This window comes from Petaurus breviceps, unplaced genomic scaffold (genome assembly GCF_028583685.1).
Source record: "Petaurus breviceps papuanus isolate PSGF00001 unplaced genomic scaffold, PetGlider_PUasm1.0 220, whole genome shotgun sequence".
In the NCBI taxonomy this organism is placed as follows: domain Eukaryota; kingdom Metazoa; phylum Chordata; class Mammalia; order Diprotodontia; family Petauridae; genus Petaurus; species Petaurus breviceps.
In genome coordinates, this window is record NW_027185876.1 from 3,823,092 (window position 1) to 3,846,160 (window position 23,069).

At 37.6% G+C, this 23,069-nt stretch overlaps 1 protein-coding gene across 5 annotated transcripts in view; it reads left to right on the top strand.

Moving 5' to 3' along the window:
• The window catches only part of COL24A1 (collagen type XXIV alpha 1 chain), a 380,667-nt gene that overhangs the window by 89,033 nt on the left and 268,565 nt on the right, over nt 1-23,069 (top strand). For all 5 annotated transcript variants that reach the window (XM_069094574.1, XM_069094573.1, XM_069094569.1 and 2 more), the window contains exons 9-12: nt 12,688-12,732; nt 17,815-17,868; nt 19,852-19,896; nt 22,057-22,110. In XM_069094574.1, coding sequence (XP_068950675.1) covers nt 12,688-12,732; nt 17,815-17,868; nt 19,852-19,896; nt 22,057-22,110 — 198 coding nt within the window. The remainder of the gene's footprint in view (nt 1-12,687; nt 12,733-17,814; nt 17,869-19,851; nt 19,897-22,056; nt 22,111-23,069) is intronic.

A 23,069-nucleotide genomic window follows, 5' to 3' on the forward strand; every position in this document is an offset into this window, starting at 1 on the left:
CTGACAGGTTTCCTTATTTATTCATATCATGTGAACATAGAAAATCACAACCATACTAACATTTCAATAGAACCCACTGTAAACCAATCTTTTTTTAAACAAAACATCAGGTTCATAGATTAGAGCCATTCCAATGACTTCAATGAAATCCATTTACCCAGGTGCATTGCCATCTTTCCCCCCACCCCTTCCAGACTTACACTGCTATTTGAGCAGAAAGTGAATTAGGCATGTGATCAAAAAGTTTGGGGGGTGGTAGTGTAGTATAGCCAACAGGGGAGCAAATTGTAGTCGATTACAAGCCATCTGCAAATGGCTCCAAAGGGCAGACCCCTCCCAGGCAGCTCTTAGATCTACACCACATTTAGCATCCAGTTCAGCTCCACACCCTAGGCAGCCACTCCTTCTGTTCCAACCCTGCCTCCCACAACATTCCTACTATAGATTAATACTTAGAGCATCTCCAGAAATATTCAATTGAATTTTATGTGTCATGGCTTGAATTAGATTTGAGCTAAAGTACTATCCAAGGTTTAAGAATTTCCATAAGGGCTGTTTTACGAAATGCCAAGTGTCATAAAAAATACACAATATCAGCTTTAGCTGACTTTACTTAAGATATCTCTTCCCTAATGAACACCAGTCATCCAATTGGCTACATATCCATTTCTAAGGATCTTTGCCATTTTATTTCCTCTAGTTGCAACATGGCATGTTTGAAAGCACTTGTTATACAGGGGTTGTGGAAAGATAGATATACTAATACACTATTTGCAGAACTACGGATTGAACCAGTCCTTCTGTATAACAATTTGAAATTGTACACCTACAAAAAGACATTAAAACTACGCACACCGTTTGACCCAAAGATTCTACTGCTAGGTCTATACCCCACGGAGTTAAATGATGAAAAGAGACATCCTATAATGTGCCAAAATATTTATAGCAGCACTTTGAAAGTAGTAAAGGACTGAAAAAAAAGTACATGTCCATCACTTGGGCAATGAACAAACACATTGTGGTATATTAATGTAATGAAATATTATTGTGCTATAAGAAATAATGAACATGGCAAATAGTACCTACTTTACATGAATTATGAAGTAAGAAGAATCAGGAAAATGATATAAACAAACATTACAACAATATAATTGGGAAAAAAGAGAAATAGCACAATAGTAAAAATTGAATGCTATAAAATTATAATGATATAACTGGCTCCAAAAAGGAGATATGAGAACCTGTCTCTCTGTTCTTCGCTGAAATGAGAGACCATGGTATGAAACTGCATTTGTCAGGCTTTGGTTGGCTAGGATTGCACACGTAGGGAGCAGAGCTGGAATGTGAACTCAAGGCCTGTGATTCTAATTCCAGAACAGTTTCATTTTTGTCTGTGTGTCCTATATACCTAGAATGGTACTTAGCCCTAGAGCAGACACTTAATAAATCCTTTTTGATTGCCTGCTTCTAAGAGTCAGGCTGGAAATTAGGGCAGAAAACAAAGCTCTCAATGAGGAAATAAAAATACCAAAAAAAAGAATACATGATGTAAAACTTGATGATAGAGAATCTCTGTAACAGAGTAGATGATCAATAAGAATGGAACACTTGTAACTCAGAAATACAGAAACGGAAGAAAATTTGACAGAAAAAAAATCAGAAGATAACAATCAGTATGAACATAGAAAATGAACAATATTCTAATATTGCCTTTTGGTTTTATTTTGAGTTCAAAAGAGAAAATCTTTTTTAATTTTATCATGATGATGATGATGACTATGATGTATATAACCAAAGTGAATGATCTTAATGATGAAATAAACAGAGATTATAGAAAGATAATAGTTTTCTTAGGGGGGAAATGATGAAACTAAAAGCCCAAATACCATAGATGAGGAAATAATATGAGAAAATTGTTGTTCGGTCATGTTTGACTCTTCATGACCTCATGGGAGGTTTTCTTACCTTACAGGCAGTTAGGTGGCTGAGTAGACAGAGCACTGGGCCTTAAGTCAGGAAGAGCTGAGTTCACATTTGGCCTCAGACAGACACTTACTAACTGTGTGACCCTGAGCAAATCTCTTAACCTCTGGAGAAAGAAATAGCAAACACTGCCAAAAAACCAGTAGGATTTCATCAAACATAGGCCATGCCACAAAAAAACTTTCAAAGACTTAGGAACTGTGACCAGTATGACCAACCATGATTCCAGAAGACTCATGATGAAACATGTTCCCCACTTCCTGATAAAGAAGTGATAGTGTCAGACGGCAGATTGAGACATGTATGTATGCAAATAACACATGTGATATACATGTATATAATCCTACGTGATATGCATTCACACTCATATTCCTGTATTGGCCTCGTCTTTCCTCCCTCTCCCTCTCAATAGATAGTATAAATTATATATATATATATATATATATGTATATATATATATATATACAATCTACATCTAAGTGTATATATTATATAATATGAACATTATATATTACAATTGTTATATATTACAATATATTACAATTGTTACATAATTATTTTATTATCATGCTTATATCACAATACATTATATTGTTACATTATAATTATATCATTGAAATATGATATATTGGGCCATTTAATTAGAATATGATTATCATAATATACTTACATAATATAATGATTGCTATATAGTGTGTATGTGTCTCTGTGTATATGCACATACACACATGTACACGCATGAATACATGCATGTGTGTGTGCATGTGTATACACAGCCTAGTCCGTACAGAAATTTGTTTTGGTTGACTACATAGATTTAACAAGAGTTTTGTTTGTCTTGTTTTTCTTTTCATTGAGAATGTGGAGGTGGAAGGGAGAAAATTCGGATTTAAAATTAAATAAAACGGAACTAAAAAGTTGGTCATACTAGCCTATCTCTTTGGGGAAAAAAAAAACAGGAACACTTAACTAGTAGTGGAGAGGAGGGTAACTATTGCTACAAAAGCATTTGTTAAAACTGTTCTTACTGTCTTTGTGGAAAATACACAGACGTGTGTGTATGTGTGTACATATATATATATATATATATACACATACACATATACATACACACATATTTACCATACAATGATATAATGAGATAGATTCAGAGTTGGTTGAATGGCTGAAGTCAAAGATTAGTCAGTTATACTTCAGTCTCTGCTTGGGAGGAGGTCACTGGCAGACTCCCCCCACCCCCTCCCCACCCCTACAGATGGATGCTTGACTTTTTGTTCTTAAATGTTTCTGTTAAGACTCAGATAAAAGTATAATTTGCATCTCGATTGAACTTATTTGTGATACCAGAGTGGGAGAGATAGCTAGTACACTAGATATCAAAATTAAAAAAAATATTGACAGTCTAGAACACTGAGGCCATATTAATAGAATGAAATCCAATAGAGATACATATAAAGTGTTACATTTGGCCTTAAGAAATTAACTTTTAGGGGCGGCTTTACCAGCCCTGGAGTCAGGAGGACCTGAGTTCAAATCTGGCCTCAGACACTTGACACACTTACTAGCTGTGTGACTTTGGGCAAGTCACTTAACCCCAACTGCCCTCCAAAAAGCAAAAAAAAAAAAGTTAACTTTTAAAATTACAAGGTAAGACAACTGTGACCAGATATCAGATCATTTGAAAATTATCTGAAGCTTTTAATGGATTCCCAGTTCAATATGGCTCAACATTAGTGTAACATCCAAGAAAGCAAATGTGACCTTAGACAGAAGTAAGTACATTGTGGTGTCCAGGAAGAGGGCAGGGATGATTCCTTTGCATTCTGCCCTGATCAGACCATGTTTTGAGTGTTGTTGAGTTCTGGCTACCAATTGATAAGCTAGAAAACATCAGAGGTGGGCAACCAGGAACACGAAGGACCTTGACTTCATCCTATATGGGGGCTGGTTGAAGGAAATGGGGATGTTGTAGCCTAAAGAAGTGGTTTTGGGTGGGGGAGGGGGATGAACAAAGGTCAGGAATGATAGCTATTTTATAGAGGGCTTTCACATTGAGAAGGGAGAGATCTGCTTGGATTCAGGGAGAGATTAAGAGCAATGGATTCAAGTTGTAAAGAGGCAAGTTTAGACTTGATGTAGGAAAGCACTTTGGAAGCTAGGTGGCACCATAGTGCACAGAGCATGGGAATTGTGGTCAGGAAGACTCATTTTCCTGAGTTCAAATCTGACCTCAGACACTTTTAGCTATGTTACCCTGGGCAAGTCACAAACCCTGTTTGCTTCCGTTTCCTAACTGTAAAATAAACTGAAGCAGGAAATGGCAAACCACTCCAGTATCTCTTCCAAGAAAACCTCAAATGGAGGCACCAAGAATCAGACAAAACTGAAACACCTGAACAACAGAAAGCACTTTATAATAATTGGAGCTATTAAAAAAGTGAATGGGCCACTCTGGGAAGTAGCAGGTTCTCCCCAATGAAGGTCTTCAAGAAAAGCTGACATTTGTCATTGGTCCAATGTGTCTCATACAGATTGTTGTTCAAGTATGGGTTTCACTGAATGACTACTAAGGTTCCTTCAGCTCTTAAATTTTATGACTTTGGGAAGAAATCAGAGAATGGCAGGGTATTTGATAAGCAAACATACCAAACAGAAAAAATCCAAGAAAGATAGATAAACACTTTGGGTCCTCAGGAGCAAAAACTTTCCTAGCTTGATGAGCTGGGACAAGTCAATTGTCTGCCCTCAGTCTTAGCTTCTTCATCTATAAAATGGGAATAATAATAGTAGCAAACACAGGATTATTGGGAAGATTGAATGAGATAACATGTACAGTGCTTTGCATTATTACAGCCGGGTAGGAATGTTCCTATCACTACCCCACCTCTCTCCTATCTCCTTCTGGCACTGGCACATTTTCCTTTTGTCTTTTTCCACATGCTGAAAGGTAAATAAATACAATTTGCCAGAAAATATCAAGCAATTAAATGAATACTTTTATATTTCTCGGGCTAAAGAAGGCTATTAAGACTTTAACATTGTTTGAGAGCTAAGGAGTGAACAACAACAACAAAAAAGGTTTGTGGGAAAAATGAAATGAGGAGCATGAAATCTAAAGGGATTAAGTGAGTCAGGAGGAGGGAAGGAGGAAAAACTGATTTAATATATCTTAAAGTGGAACCATATTCCCTCATTAACCAATCAAATCCTAGCCATAACAATAAGACATGAGAGGAAGTGAAGGTATAAACATTGACGGTGACAGATGCAGAATTATTTTATAACAAATGATATGATAGTTTTAGTTAGAAGATCCCAGGAAGCAACGAAAGGAACTAGTATGATTAGTAGCTTTACTTCAGTTATGGGATACAAAATAAATCCCACAAAACATCAGTAATATTTCTATAAAGCAGCCACAAAAATCATGATGAAATGATAGAAAGAAAGGCTAAAGGTATCTGGGAGTTAGCCTTAGACTAGACATACTCAAGACTTGCATAAATATAATAATAAATCCTTTGCAGAAATAAAGGAAGACAAATAATTGGTTAGATATTCATTGCTCACGGCTGTTGCACTAAAATAATAAAAATGAAGAGCAGCTAGCTGGTGCAGTAGATAGAGTGGCCAGGCCTGGAATCAGGAAGACCTGAGTTCAAATCCAGCCTCAGACACTTACTAGTTGTTTTGACTATTGGCAAGTCACTTAACTCTGTGCCTTAATTCTGCAGCTGTAAAATGATCTGGAAGGAAATGGTAAGCCACTTCAGTGTCTTTGTCAAGAAAACCCCAAATAGAGTCCCAGAGAGTTAGATGTGACTGTATAACAACTCAACAGCAAATAAAAATGATGGTACTATCTAAATTAATTCATATATTTAGTCCAGTGCCAGTCAAACAATGGGGGGTTGCTTCTTAGTACTAAATACAAATTCATTTGGAGGAGCAAAAGTTTGAGATCTTTTAATGAAATTATATTTTTAAAAGTAGTAATTAAGGGAGTTTAGCATTACTGGACCATAAACTGTATTGTAAAATAATAATCATCCAAATTATTTTGTATTACTCAAAAGATAGAAATAAATCAGTAGAATAAAGTAGGCAAACAAGACTTAGATGAAAAAAAATATTAGCCTATGACTTAATAAAGCCCAAGATCACAAACAAGTTCAGGAAAGACCACCCCCCCCCCGATTACTAGGAAAACTGGAAAGTGGTTTGGCAGAAAATAGGGGTTCCCCCAAACCATTTTAGCATATTCCATAATAAACTCCATTTAGATATGTACACAAATTTTGAGGTCTTATCACTAAAAAATAAAAGGAGAAAAGAGGGGGTTGTTCTTCACAATTGTGGTTGGGGGAGAATTCATGAACAAATAAGAGGCAGAGGATACTGCAAAAGAACAGAGAGATAATTTTGATTTCATAAATTACATGTAAGTTATATTATAAATTTATATCATCTATCCTAAATCGATATAAACAAAATCAATAAAGCCACATAAAGAGGAAGTATTGAATAGGGAAAATCTTCCCATCAGACATCTCTGATTAAAGTCCAACATTCAAGGTATTTAATTGACACCAGTGTATAACAAAACTATTGAAACAGTTTTCAAAAGGAAAAATAAAAAATTAAACCCTATAAGAATTCTAATAACAAGGAACTAATCCTAAGAAAAGCACAGATTAAACAAATTCTGAAATTTTTCCTCATACTCACTGAATTGCCAAAAGTGACTAAAAAAAATGGAATGGTGGATGCTGGCTTTGCTATGGGTAAACAAGTTCATGAATCACTATTGGTAGGGATAAGAATTGGTACTGAAAAACAATTTGTAATGATGATGATAACAGTTATTAAATGGCTCCTAACCTCCAATGCAGCAATTTTTGTATTTAAAATACACTATTAGAGAATCAGTTTATAGGACAGTACCCATGAATGTCAAAATATATAGCACTTGTGTAGTAGCAAAACAAAAAGGCCCCCAAATCCTGGAAATAAAGTAAGGAAGATTGGGAAATGGCTACATGCATTGTGTTATAGGGATATGGTAGACTATTATTGTACTCAGCTTTGTATCTTGTCCTGGGGTTATGTTGTTGTGATCACTGAGGACCTGACTGCAGAATCACATAGCTCACTATATCTAGCTGCCTTCAGACCCTCAACAGGGATTTGGTCCCTTCATCTTCCTGCTGCAACATTTTTCTATATTTCTATAAAGTAGTCACAAAAACCATGATGAAATGATAGAAAGAAAGGGTAAAAGTATCTTGGAGTTAACCTACTAAGACTAACTCAAGACTTACATAAATATAATAATAAATCCTTTACAGAAATAAAGGAAGACAAATAGTTGGTTGGACATTCATTGCTCATGGCTAGTGCACTAATATAATAAAAATGAAGAGCAACCAGATGGTTCAGTGTATAGAGTGGCCAGGCTGGGCCCTCACCCTTCCCTCTCCCTGTCCCTCACTCTCTTGCCCTAGCAACAATAATAATCCCTACTATTCCTGCTGGAAAAGGTACATCAATCATCCACCACTTCCCAGACCAAAGCACCACTTCCTGGCCACCCTTCCCTGTTAAAATGTAAATTTCTTGAAGGCAGGCACTATCTCTTCTGTGTTCCTATCCCCAGAACTGCAGTCAATTCCTGGTCTGTTTTAATGCTTTAGTAAATGCTTTTTCTTTCTTTTATTCAAAAGAAATGATGAATAGTCTGTTATTAAATGGAAAGTAAATAAGCATGGGCCACTCAATTTATTTGCAATCTAGTCTCTTCTATTAGACTCTAATCAATATTTGCAGAGTACATTTGGAGTACAGAATATCTGACCCTGAACTGGTTTCTCCCACTCTGAAAAATCCTTCACTCATTTCTGCCACCTCTTCCAGCCATTATCCCTTTCCCTTCTTTACATAAATAGTTGTTTTTTTTAAATAGCTATATACTCTTTGCTGCTTCCTCACCATCTACTTCTGAGACCCATAATCCACTTTAGTACTGATGACAGGACACAAACAAATAACCTCTTTTGGCCAAACCCCCTTCTTCCCCCAGTCCCCACATTCTCTAGAACTCTCTATTAAATTTAATCCTGCTTATCCCTTTCTAGACTCTCAATTTAATTCCCTCCCTCTATACTTTCCTGGTTTTCCTTTTGACAACTTTGATGGCTGGAGGCAAGAATATAATAAAATCTCGTATATATAATCATATAATCTTATCAAGCAGGGATTCCCCTGGTTGAAGGGCAGTTTTCCAGGTGTGGACTCATGTCTAAAGGACATCACACCTGGAGGCATGTACACAGAGATGTGCTGGTAAATGCTTTAGCTGGCTCTTAGAGGGAAATGCATGCATGGCATACTTTTAAGTTTAACCTGCAATATTAACATTTCTTCATCACTTTCCAGAATCTAGATGGTCAACAAGACAAACCCCGATTTGTAGTGTTTGGCAATTTCTGAGGTATAAATGCTCACCTCAGTGTTGGACAGCCAAGTGGCACCACAGTTCAGAGAGTCCCAGGCCTGGAGTCAGGATCTTACTGAGTTCAAATTCAACCTCAAACACGTATAGCTGTGAGACCTTGGACAAGTCACTTTAACCTATTTGTCTCAGTTTCTTCATTTGTAAAATGAACTAGAGAAGGTCATGAAGAGTCAGACAAGACTGAAATGACTGAATAAAAAAAGCTCACACTGAAAATTTAACAGTTTCTCATAAGGTGGATCCATCATACCCCTGAAAGTACTTACCTCTTAGCCCTTTGCTATGGACTGGGGCTGCATCCAAAATGATTGTGGCTAGGAGCCAGGAGGAAAGGACTCTTGTCAAAAGGACTGTTTCACCTCCACTGCTAAGAAAAACTAGCAGTTGTCTCTCATTCTCTCTCTCTCTCTCTCTCTCTCTCTCTCTCTCTCTCTCTCTGCCTCTCTAAGTCCTTTATTTCCTCCCTCCCTCCCCCTCTGTGTCTCTCTCTTTCCCCCTCTGTCTCCCTCTCTCTTTTCTCCACCCCTACTCAGCAGAACAGACATGGAAGAGGGGAGAAGAGAAGGAGAATTTTTCTCTTCCTCAGAAGCAGGAGCAGGTGATGGTGAATTGTGGCACATGGCAGTCACTCAGTAGTAGAGGAGGTCAGATTTTGAATTCACTAGGTAGTATGATCCCAGGATCTAGCCTTCTGGACAGAGAAGGGATCTCCTATTTCCAGGCAATACCAACTTTGAAAGTTGCTTTATGGGTAACCAATGGTTCCAGGTTCAAGAGTTCCTAAGTTCAAGCACTTATATAATGGCAACTTAGAGGAAGGAGATTTCTTCAACAGTGTTCTTTTTAGAGGAGGAAGAAGATCACACTTGAGCTGAAGGACAAGGACCAACCTTTGAGGATGCAGGAAATCAAACTGGATCTTACCAGCTCCTCCTCACTACTACTTCACTAGTTGCTTGGATCTTTGGTGGGAAGAGGATTTCTTGTTTAGTACTGTCTAAAGTTTGCTTACCTTCCATCAAGAGTCTGATGAGCTGCTTGACTGTATTATGTGATTCTGTATTTGTTCTTGAGTCGCTGTGAGTCCCTTGTAGCTCACACATTTTCTAGAGGAGGGAAAAGAAGACTCTCCTGTAACCACTATGCATTTGTGTACAGTGAGTGGAAAGGGATGTTATGGACTCTGTCACTAATATTTAGGGAAACCTAAACACAAGGTACTAAACTTTATTTTGAATATTTTCCTGGAGCAGAACTTCAGGTTAACTTCAACAGATCAAAGATAGAAAAGGACCCTTTTAGTTTAGGGGACCAGTATGGGATGCTATAAGATAAGAGTATCTGTGCCCCTAGGTCACAAATTGTGTTTATCTTTGTTTAAAATTTCCAGTAGATTGTAAGCACTTTGAGGGCAGACTTTTTGTGTGTGGGGGGGGGGGTGGATATGAGGCAATCAGGGTTGAGTGACTTGCCCAGCGTCACACAGCTAGTAAGTGTCAAGTGTCTGAGGCTAGATTTGAACTCAGATGCTCCTGACTCCAAGCTCTAACCACTGCACCACCTAGCTGCCCCAGATATCATTTTTTAAAAATCTCCATGTCCCTAGCACCAAGCACTTAACATGCACCTTTAATAATTTTTTGGTCAAATAAATGAATACAAAACCTGAAGGGAGTTAATAGCAGAGAACAAATAATTCTCTAAGTTTTGTTTTGGATCTTGATGGTTTAGGCATCCTTGTGAGCTGCTTATTGTAGACATGCCTGTGAATTACATGTCTTTTAAAATGGTAATAACGGTAACCCATTTACATAATTCTCTGAGGTATGCAAAGTGCTTTCTGTCACTGCCTTTTACAGCTAACTCTTGGAGATCCACCTCACAAGTATACTTTCCACACCCACAAGTATGCTTTCTATACCCCAACCTCTGTCCAACAACCTATTTAAAACAGGGCAGGTACTGAAAAGCAAAGGATTGATTCAACTTAATAATGGAATATCTCTGGTTACATCTCTCTGTGTTTTTGTTCCCTTGGGGGTGTTTGGTTTCTAAAATGTTTTTTGTGAATGATTCACAAATCTACACCTCCAAGCTTGACATCCTCAAGTTTCCTGGAGGATTTTTCAACTTCTCTATCCTGATGATGCCTGAAAATTAATATTTAAACTACTGAGCTTATCTTCTTCCCCTCTTATAAATATATAGCTAAGATTTGCACAATTCCTTAATGCATTGTCTCATTTGAGCTTCATAAGAAATCTGGGCTGTAGGTGTTATTATCCCCATTTTATACTTGTGGAAACTAGGGCTGAGAAATTTTAAGTGATTTACCCAGGGTCACACTTAGTAACTGTCTAAGGCAGGATTTGAATTGAAGTCTGAAAAGACCCTGATGTGGGGGAAGATTGAAGGCAAAAGGAAAAGGGAATGATAGAGGACAAGATGAATAGAGAGTGTCGTGGAAATGATGAATGTGAACTTGGACAGACTTTGAGAGATACTGGAAGATTGAAGGGTTTGTCATGCAGTCCATGGAGTCACAAAGAGTTGGACATGACTGAACGACTGAACAACACAACAACTGAGTTCAAATTCAACACTTTTCCCACTCCACCCCCTAGCTGATCTTCTAGTTTTATCAATGAGAACATCCTCTATGTTGTCTTTGCTCATTTATAACTCTTACCTCTTACATAAGCCCCTTCCAAATGTACCACTTCTGGTCAACCTTATATGATTATTATAGATCCCTTCTCTGTACTCCCATTAAACACTTACTTCTTCTGGTTATATTATATTAATTTGAATGACTTGATGCTTATCCATCTAATAGGTCTTTCAGTTATTTCATAGTCATTGTTTCCCTAGCTAAAGTAAAGACAACTGTCTATTTCTTTTGTAAGTACCATGTCTATTTCCTTTGTGAGGACCATGCCTATTTCCTTTGTTTACTGAACTGGATAGGTTCAGTTATTGAGGAACTAAAAAAGTTATTCAGAAGCAACTCCAAAACTATGTTTTTGATCTTGTTCTCTTCTCTCTCTCTCTCTCTCTCTCTCTCTCTCTCTCTCTCTCTCTCTCTCTCTCTCTCTCTTTCTCTCTCTCTGTCTCTCTCACTCTCTCCTCCCCCCCTCTCTCTGTCTCTCTCTCTCTGTGTCTCTCTCTCCTCCCTCTCTTTCTTCTGCTCATCCTTTTAGCTCACTCTTCCTCTATCATTGCTTCTCAATTCTTTCTCCTAAATTAAATGTCTCATCAGGAGGTTATCAACCATCTCACAACTTTGAGAATAAGCAATATAATATTCCATTATAATTGTGGTTAAGAAAATGTTTACTTCTAGTTATTTCCTAGAGAGCTTGTTAGAGCCTCCTCTGATGACCCTATGAGTATGCTGCTCTCATTTATATTGGCTTATTCGGGGAATGTTATGACAAGGATTTGGATAAGGGAAATTGCCTGGATGAGATCCAACTTTGTAATAATTACAAACAGATTGTGGCTGAAGGCATTTCGTTTCATTGCATTGTCATTTAAACTAACCCCAATCTTTGTCAAGCCTGAGCAAATGTAACAGAGGCATAACTAGATATCAAATTTTCAGAAAAGGAGGTGGTCTGGGGAAGTTTTGTTTTATTTTTCTTTTAGTCCCAAATGTGCTACTGCTTCTACTGGTAACATGAAGCCCATATGAATGATTCTGATAAATCAACCAAGTCAAATTTTCTTGGTGAAGAAGCCAAATGAAGACTATAAATGTGATAAATTTGGATCCAGTGTATGGATAGGTGATGCCTGAGTATATGATCGATCTCCTGACCCCTGGCATTTTGGTTTCCCCCCATGCCTGGAGAGCTCTCCCTCCTGGCTTCCCTGACTTCTCCAAGTCCCAACTAAAACCCTGCCTTGAGCAAAAAGTCTTTGCCAACCCCCCTTAATTCTAATGTCTTTCCTCTGTTTACCATTTGTCCTGCAATAGCTTGTTTGTACATAATTGTTTAATGTTGTCTCTCCCCTTAGATCGTAAGCTCCTTGAGAGCAAGAACCCTTTTTGGCCTTACTTTGGCAGAGTACCATAATAATCATTTAATAAATGTTTATTAATTGATTGCCTTGCTGGTTATTTGGACCTTCCTCTGGCATATCTGAATTTCCTTTTCATAGTAACTCTCTATCTATCTTCCATGCAGGGTATCAAAGGATATCCAGGGCCTCCTGGTCCCCGAGGTGATCAGGTAAGTCCCACAAATACTTCTCTTTCAACAGCATCAGGAGAGCCACTGAGGACTCTTGAAACTTCTAGCTATTTTTCCTATCTTATATGTCAGGTTTAATGTACTACAAGTAGAGTTAACTTTTCATTATCTCCATTTGGGGCTTCTTAATCTCCATCAGCCTGTTTTCCTCCTGTCCTTTATTAAGACCACTTCCTTCCTGTGCTGGATATTGTTAGTGAATGCAAATTAATTCATCAACCTAAGTAAAATGCATCTGCTATTGTTCAAAACAAATAAGAATCCTGCAGCAATATAGAAATGACTTGCTGCTCCTTCCTTCAGGATAAGAAATCAGAAGTTGATCATACATCACTATTATGTCATTTTATGAGAAAGAATAATGCTCTGTTGTCCACTTGATAAGTGGTTGTGTATAAGACTTGTACACATGGAGGGAGGGAGAAGAGGAACAGGTTAATATGAAGAATACCATAAGGGTAGGTTCCTACAAAAAGCCTCAGGCCACCTTATAGCAGAGCCTCAGGGAGAGGTAATGGGGTTTCTGAAATGATCCCCAGAGGAGACCATGAAATAAGACAAAAACAAAGCCAATGTTTCACTCTCACTCAACTGTGCTATAAAATCCTAGATACAGTGAGCTGGGTAGTCTCTTTTCAGTCCCTCAGGCCCCATATTTCAAGATTCCTAATTACTAGGGGTGGCCAAGAATGCAGTGCATGTGTCCACAGCAGGTGCGGCGGCTGTTTCTTGAAATTCGAGGGGAAAACAAGTGTTGAAAAGCAAATGAGTAATTATGGGAAGAAAATGAGAGGGGCGGCAGGGAGGAGGCCTCGGGGAGGAAAAAAATGACTTCTGAAATACAGCTTTGGCACAAAGTAAACTGAATGTGTGGATTTGCCTGAAGAAACCCCAAACGCCTCACAGCCAAATGAAAAATCGCTTATGCAGCAATTCTCTGACCACAGCCCAGTCACTTCTCATTGCTAATATAAGCAATGTGGTTCTGAGCCGGCTACTTTCTTTTGAAAAGTCTAAAATCAGGTTTAAACATTAGAGAAGATCTTTGGGGTATTTTGGGTTTTTTTTTTTTTTTGGTTCAGGGAAGGGGGAAGGGAACAAGCATTTATTAAGCACCTACTATTTTCCAGGTACTTTAATAAATTCTTTATAAATATCACCTCCTTTCCTTCTCACGACAACCCAGGAGGTAGGTGCTATTATAATCTCCACTTTACATTGAGGAACCAGACAGACTTGCCCAGGGTCACACAGCTAGTAAGTATCTGAGACCGGATTTGAACTCAGGTTTTCCTAACTGTGCCATCAGAGCTAAATATACCTTATGCTTTGGATCTTAATTAGCTCTAATCCAAATCAGCAAACATTTACAAAGCATTGACTCAGTGCCGAGCACTGTACTACTGTCTGGTACCTAACAAAATGGTGCCTAGTCTCAAGGCTTCTGGTCCACTGATGGGGTGGAACATGTATACAGTTACAAGTTGTAATTGGACCTGTGATTTCATTAGTATAGGGAACTCCCAAATGAGAAAATTCTCTCTACCAGTGCAGATCACCATCATATCTGTAGTTCATATTGAGAGTTGCCTGGAACAGAGGTGGTCAACAGGCAGCCCATAATACTCTCAGGTACAGTTGGAACCACATTAAAATGTAATTAGGGGGCGGCCAGGTAGCACAGTGAGTAAGAATACCGGCTCCAGTGTCGGGATGACCTGGATCAAATCCGGGCTCAGATATTCAGCACCACACCCAGAAATAACTGGCCGTGTAACCTTGAGCAAGTTACTTAACCCCAATTGCTTTAAAAAAAAAAAATTTTTATTTAATGTAATTAGGAAATATTTAACGGAATAAATAAAAATATAATAGACCATAGATAATGTTGATATATGGTTTTCTATGTCAATATGCAGCACAGTAAGATCCTTATGTACAGTTTAGTGGCCCTATTTCTTTTTGAGTTTGACCCCACAGGACTAGAACACTCAGAAGTTAACTTATTTGTCTATAGCCAGGATGCATTAGAGGCAAAACTTGAACCCAGATCTTCCAGTTTCTGAGGCCAGCTCTACATATTGTGCCACACAAAAATATAAAAAAAATAAAAATAGTTTCAAGAAGAACAAAGTGCTAATAGGGATGAAAAATCTGAGATGATTTGGGAATAACACAAACTACTTAAAGACAACAGAAATGCTGAAGAAAAAACAAATATTCCTGTTTTGCTACAAGGCATTCATGTGGACCAAATTCCTACACTAGAGAAATTACTATGAAGTTAGTCACAAGCCTTTTAAAGTACATTATGCCATCTGTGCAGTCTAATGGTTAGAATATGGAGCAAGAATGGGGCAGATTTGGGTTACAATCCTATTTTTTCCATTGATTGATTAATCACTGACTTTATGGCCCTGTTTCCCCCAAACAAAACATCTCCCTCTCTCCCACCTCCATATTTCAGATAAATCTTGAGCTGTGTGTGTTTTTATGTGCCTCATTCCATAAGATACATCGTTTGATGAGTCAATTTCTGTGTATCCATCTATCAGTTCCATCTATCAGGATTCAGTAAAAATTTGCTGTCCAGGACCCAGTGTCTCCTATGCCTTTCACTACTGTTGTAGCAAATTGATCTACTGATTCTAGGAGTCTATTAAGTGCTGTTAACTAGCACTTATTAAACACCAGTGCTTAATTAAGTACCATATGCAGACACTGTTAAGTGCTAAGGACACAAAGATAGGCAGAAAACAGTCCCTGCTCTCAAGGAGAGCATAGTTTAATGGGAGAGCCAACAGGCAAGTACCTATGTACAAACAGGGGATAGACAGAATAAATCAAGGGTAGTATAAGAAAGGATTGGGAATGGCTTCTTGTGGAAAGAGGGACTTTAATGGAGATTTGAACTAGGAGGTAGAAAAGAGGAAGGAGAACGTTCTAGGCATGGGAGACAGCCAGTGATAGTGCTTGCTCAGAGAAAATGGAAAATCTAGGGAGAAACAGAAAGGAGACCAGTGTCATTGGTTCACAGAGTAAACAATAATAGAGTTTTAAGGTTTGCAAAGGGTTTTACAAATGTTATCTCATTTTATTCTCACAACATTAGAAGGCAGTTTGCTATTATTATTCTCATTTTATAGATGAGGAAATTGAGGCAAAAAGAGGTTAGTTGACTTGTCCAAGGTTAGTATGTGTTTGAGACTGGACTTGAACTTAAGTTTTCCTGACTCAGGGCTCAGAACTCTTCCCTTCTCTGAAACCAGCTGTCTATGCATTATACTACATGGCCACTTTCCAAAATAGACTTATAAAATAAAACAAAAGTCATTTCAAGAAGAAGAAAGCAATAATAGGTAGTAAAATTCTGAGATGATTTAAGAGCACAAATATATTTAAATTAAAATCAACTGACATATATAATATAAACATATATAAAATATATAATATAAACAACTGAAAGAATAAATGAATAGGGGTGGCTAGGTGGTACAGTGAATAAATCACCTGCCCCTTAGTCAGGAGGACCCGAGTTTGGTTGCGGCCTCAGACACTTAACACACATACAAAAAAAAAAAAAAACTAGCCATATAGCCTTAGGCAAGTTACTTAAAACCAACTGCCCTCCAAAAGGCAAAAAACAAAAAAACAAAATAAAAGAATAAATGAATAAAGGAAGGGCACAAAACCATTTAAAAACAACAGAAATTTAGAAATTAAAAAAATCAATTGTCCTTGTTCCGCTACAAGGCATTCATGTTGACCAATTTCCTTATACTAGAGAAATTACTATGCTAACTTGCTGCCATTCTTCTGTTTCTAGTAGGGAATCAATTTTCTGTCACTAGTCCAGAAAATGGGGAAGGAGAGTTGGTACGGTGTAGTAGAAAGTTTACTGGATTTAAAGTTAGAGGAGGACCTAGAAACCTCAGATTTGTATTGTATGATCTTGGTTAAGTCACTTGAAACTTGTTAGGCCTCTCTTTCCTAATCTTCGAAGGGAAAGAGCTGAACTAAGCTCCAAGATCCCTTTAGTTCTAATTCCTCCAGGAATTGAGATAAAAGTAGAGAGTAAAAGTGAGCTCTCCAATTCATTTTGCCCCTGACTCTCCAGCCAGACAGATGTTATCATCATTGCTAGTCCTAAGAGTGATACAATACATTGCTATTCAGTCATTTCAGTAGCATCCAACTCTTCATCACCCTATTTTGGGTTTTCTTGGCAAAGATACTGGAGTAGTTTCCCATTTCCTTCTGGAGTTCATTTTACAAATGAGGAAAATGAAGCAAATAGGGTGAAGTGACTTGCCTAGGGTCACACAGCCAATACATGTCAGAGGCCAGATTTGAACCCAGGTCTTCCTGACTCCAGGCTCAGTACTCTATATAGTGTGCTGTCTAGCTGCCCTGATTTAATATATAAACTGACAATTATTCAGGATTTAATCTTTGCAAAACAGACATACATTGTTTCATGGAAACTTTGGAACAGCCTAGTGAGATAGGAGCTTCAGATATTACAGGGAAGGAAACTGAGACCCAACTAGTTGGTGGTAGTGCTGGAACATGGACACAATTCATTTGATTCCAGGTTCAATGTGCTTTCTATCCACTGTAGAACACTGCAAGGATGGTTAAAGAAGAAGGGAATTTTAAATCAAAGGGAGACCAGTTTTTTTTTTACTCACTTTTATGATTTTTGTCTGGTCCATCTGGTTTCCTTAATGATTGACTACTTTTCTGGTCAGATTTATCATTGCGTGTATGTGTGTGTGTGTGTGTGTGTGTGTGTATAAATATACACTTGACTTTCCCAAAATGTCACTTCAGATTTTCCACTAATTAGTTTTTGAGTTTGACAAGATGTAAGTGATCTAGTTTTAGCTTGTTTTCATTCATTTCTTTTGGGATAATTGACCATTTTCCCCCTTAAGCAGCCCAGGGAGGTTCCAATAAGGAATTAGTATGGAGAGTACATTTTTTTTCTGGGTTTGAATATTGTGTCGAAACATATAAAAATGTGTTCTTTGATATGTTATTTTGTTTTCATAATTTTAGGGGCTCCCTGGAATGGCTGGTCTTGCTGGTTCACCTGGTTACCCTGGCAGGCAGGTGCAGTAACTGTCCTCTGCATTTGTCCTTATATTTCTGGGTCATTATTATTGTTTAACCTGCTGAACTTGCTGATCCCTGGGAATTAGCATTCAAATAATCTTTTGACAATCCAGCCTATCTTTAGGGAACAAAAGAACAATGTGTGTGATTGTGATAAGAGTTAATATTCCTACTGTGTGAGCCCTTGGGGTAAAGGGTTTTTCATATGACCATAATCCTTTGGGACAGTGCTGCCTAATTCCCTTCTCAAAGCAGTGAACCTTGGGAGAATTTAGCTGAAAATTTATTCTCCCTTGCATTCATCTGCTTTATTTCATTTATATTCCCAATGTTTTGCAATGATTCAAGTTAAGTCAAAAGGCACTTATTAAATGTTTAGTACCGTGTTTCTCCGATAATAAGACCTATCCCGAAAATAAGCCCTCCCCTTACTGTGTAAGATTCCTCTAAAATAAGCCCTCCCCCGAAAATAAGCCCTATTGAGATTGCTACTGTAGTGAAGGTGATCCACTGCGCTACACGCTACATTACGGTACCCTCTGTATGCACCGCGCCCCCCCCCCCCCGTGAAACGCACGCCGCGCTCCAACTCCGAGCTGCATCCAATCAGAGCTGCAGCAGTAAGCGTGTCATCCTGTTCTTCCCCAGTAATTTGCTTATTGAATAAAGGTACATTTTTTTTGTTCACATTTACCTGTTTATTAAAATTGCTGTCAATGTTCATTAAAATAAGCCCTCCCCTCAAAATAAGCCCTCTGGTGTTTTTCTGTCCAAAAAAATAATAAGACAGTGTCTTATTATCAGGGAAACACGGTATGTGTCAGACTTACTAAAGTGCTAAGTACTAGAGATACAAATACAAACAAAAAGAGAGATAGCGCCTGTCCTCAAGGAGCTTACATTCTTATCGGAGAAGAAAACACATAAAAGAAGGCTGAAATCCATGAGGGAAAGATACTTGTATAGGGACATGGTATAGAAATTCAAGAGTAAGGAGTTGAGCTGTGAGATGAGTGAAAACATGGCTGGCCCAGGCACTTTCCATAAAATGGAGGTTCTAAGGCAGATACGATCCATCAAAGGAATGTACCACAGGGGCAGAGTGAAATTCCAGGATGAGAAGGCCATTCTGGTTTGTTTAAAGAAGTCCAAAGAATCAAGACTAGAGCCCAGAGAGGAATGAAAAAATAAATGACCTGGGCATTTTGCATAAAATGGAGGTTCTATGGAGAACAGATCAATCAGAGGAAGGAGTCAGAGGGGCAGAGTGAATTCCCAGAGTGAGGGGCTACTTTGGCATTGTGGAGAAAGTCTGGAGAGTTGGGAGTGCAGCCTGGAAGAGACTGAAGTTTCCTTTTATATGATGGCTTTCCCTATTAAAATGTAAGCTTCTTGAGGACAGGGACAATCTTTCTTTTGCTTTTGTTTATATTCTAAGGGCTTAACTGGGTGTCTGACACATAGTAAATAATTGCAAGTATACTATTCAAAAGAGTTGGGGATTTCATTGCCATTTTCTGGCTTGTATTTACTCACCCAAATAATCATTCCCTCAGCTTTTTTTACAGACCAAATTTCTGATATTTTTCCACTCACACGAATAAAGGAAATATAAATACCAAAAGAAATTATAAACAAGAAACCATGTCTTAGTTGTTTAGAAATAGCTAAGAAATGTTTTAGTTCCTCTTCTTGTATATTATAATCTCAAAGTTAGTCAAACAAAATTTAAAAGTCCTATCAAGTAGTTTACATGTTTTCTGGATGATATAGAGAGATTATCTAAACACCTAAAACTCACTGCACTTCATTGATCTGAAGTGAGCAGTTCTTCCAGGCATAAAAATTTATGAGAATCTCACTGGCCTCTGGCCTTTTGCATGTAAAAGTTAAGTCTTTTCTGGTATTTAATTCAGCATTTTATAGCTTTTGGAAAGAGATGAAAATAATATATAACTATTGCCTTTTGTTCTTTATTAGGGTTTAGTTGGACCAGAAGGTAACCAAGGTCCTAAAGGTACAAGAGTAAGTAAGCATTTTAAAGCATTCTGTTGAGCATGACTGCATTTTACATACACAAATGTTAGTAGCTAACATGGTTCTTTTACTAAGATTGCTTCTTCAAAGGTTACCGATGATCCCTTACTTGCCAAATTCAGTGATCTTTTTTTTCTGCCACTTTTTTTTGGTAACTTTCAACACTATTGATCATTTTCTGTCCTAATGTCTCCCCTTTGTTTCTGTGACAATGTCCTTTCCTGACCCTCTTTCTAAATTCCTCACTGTTCCTTCTAAATGTTTTTTTTTATTTTTTCTTATCCACTTCCTACACCTCATACATTGAGATCCATCAAGACCTGTTCTGAGCCTTCTTTTTGCTGTAAGCTTAAATCTAATCTTTCTCAGCTGTGAAAATAACATCCCTAAAGCATAAGTCTGACCACTGCCCCTTCTCAACTCAAAAAATTTTCAGTAGTTTCCTTTAGTTTCTAGAATCAAATCCAGATTCCTTAAAATCCTTTGCAAGTAAGGTTCTGTCCTAACTTTTCTAGCTTTATTTTATACAAATTTTTATATTGAAGTCAAAGAAGAAGTCCCTGATTAAATATATTCTCTCTTGCCTCCCTGCATTCACACAAGCCATCCCCACCCCCATGCTTAGAATACACTCCTTCCTCTTCTCTGATTTTTAGAAATTTTATATTCCTTCCATGGTTAGCTCAGGTGTTATACTTTCAAGGGAAGACTTTCCTTTCCCCACTAGCTGAGGTTTTTTTTTTCTTGCCCCTAAATTTCTCTGTCTGGTTCTCTCCTTGGCCTCTATCACCTTCTACCATACGTATCTATTGTCATGTTGTATATCTATGTCTCCCTCACCCCTCATAGTACCCTTTTGTATTCCCAGCTTCTAACACAGTGCCATATATATAGAAGGCACTTAATAAGTGGTTGGAAAAGGGATAGGCAAGCAAGATTCTGTTCCTTTTGAGACTTTGCTCAGTCTGCATGTACTTAAAACACCTAGCTCAAGGAATTCTCCATCTCTGTTTTAGTGCCTTATAAAGCACTTTGAAATCCTTACTCCTGAGGCATTATGTTTTCAGCCAATTAGAGCAGAAATTTAAATGTTTAGGTTCCTGATTGTTACTGAGTTAAGTGTAAGCTCAATTAAGCTGTTTTGGCCCTCTTTACAAACAACCCTCCAGCTGGATAATATAAAACAAAAGCCAGCTGTATTTAAACACAAAGTCAGTGGAAACATCGTATTTACCAGAAACGCAGCTGATGATACTGAGCTGTTCAAAGCCCACAGAATTGTCATTTTAATCCCAACAACTTTTGGCACAGCCTCAGAAGGACAGTCTCAGAGTTGGATGGGGCTCAGAGTGCATCTAAGGCATCCCATTCATGAACAGGAATCCCATTGAAGGTATGTGTCCTCCAGGACACAAAGATAGTCTGCTCCTTTCAGAGAGAGCTGTAATGGTGGAGATCAAGCTGAATTATGACTGCAACTTCCTACTCTTTTGCCTAATTTCATCCATGAATCAGTCTGATCCCCCTTCCATATGACAGCATTTGGAAGGCTTGATGTCAACTTTCTCATGCTTCCTCAGTCTCTAGACTGCATCCTCAATCACATCGTTTCATTCCTTACTTCTTGATGCCCTCCTCATAATTTCTATTCATTAAATACCTAAAGAGCCTGAATGAAACTTTCCCAATACAAGCCAGCCCCCAGTGATTTTTCTGAATGTGTCGTCAGTTCATTGGTCATCTTTCTATATTCCTTTCTCATCTCCCTGATCACACTTTCAATCTACAGGCAGGGCCTGATTACACATTTATAAGAGTCCCTTAATACCTAGGCCAGTACAAATTTGATAAATTTATTGATAAATCTGTATTTTCCGGAAGAAAAATAGGGAAGAATGAAATCATGTTGTCTCCTTAATTTGCCATTTCTCAATAATAGAAATGAGATTATGTGCAAGTATATTATGTCATATTTTATTAATAAATTATATTGTGTTTTATGTATATGTGTTAATAAATTATATTGTATTTTAATAATATTCATATGGTTACATTATATTTATATTATTAACTGATATTTATTTTAACAAATTATATTTTTATAAATATTTGAATAAAATTACTTAATTTTAACTTATTTGATTTAAGGGTTTCATTGGCTCTCCTGGCATGGCAGGACAACCAGGACCTGAAGGAGAAAGAGTAAGTTTGTCACTTTAAAAAAAGGTTTGTTTTAAAAGTAATGTATTTATGATGAATGTATCACATGAATTTGAAGCATATGACTCTTTGCAGGTATTACACACTGGTAGAATAAAAGTTTTTTAAGGCAAAAATTGATTAAGAAAATAATTTATAAGAATAGACTTTTCTTCATGTCCAAAATAGTTATTAGGATATGTTTATAATAGTTATAGTCCCATTTCTGCTTCTACTGGGAAGCCAGAAAGTCTGCTTGACTGAGAACATATCAGGATTTTTCCTGCTTCCAACCTAATCTTTGCCTACCTATCTAAACAGAGCCTCCTCTAGGGATGGTAACCTTCACAAGAGACAAGGGTGGTAGGGAAGGGGGAGCAAATATTAATATAAGTAACTTGAGGAAGTGGCCAAAAGACAAGGAAAAAAGTTAGGCAATATAATGTGTCATGTACCGACCTTGTGCCAAGCAAGGGCTGGGGATTCAAAGAAAGGCAAAGAGTACCAAGTCCTAGAATACTACATATTGTCCTCAGCAAATTCTACCATTTGTAAATATCAGATTAATTATTCAGGGTGGAAAGACAAATTGATTGAAAAGTGCATATTGCTTAGATATAAAGCATGTATTTGGAGGGACAGCCCAATGAGTTCATGTTTTGTATGGATCTTTGCAATGTAAAGAGGATGTCAGGTGGACACTCTGTGGCGAGATGATGAGAGGTTGTAGATGAGCTGTAGAATGGGCAAGAATAGATGGCTTGCAATATTCATCAATGGGAGAAATATCCATTACCGATGAGATCACAGATCCATTTTTTACACACATGTATACATACACATGCATTTATGTCCAATTGTGTGTCTATGTATGTGTACATATACATGCACATATGTTCACACATATGTATACATATGTATATGTGTGTGTGTTACATGTATATGTAAAATGAGCTCTAGGT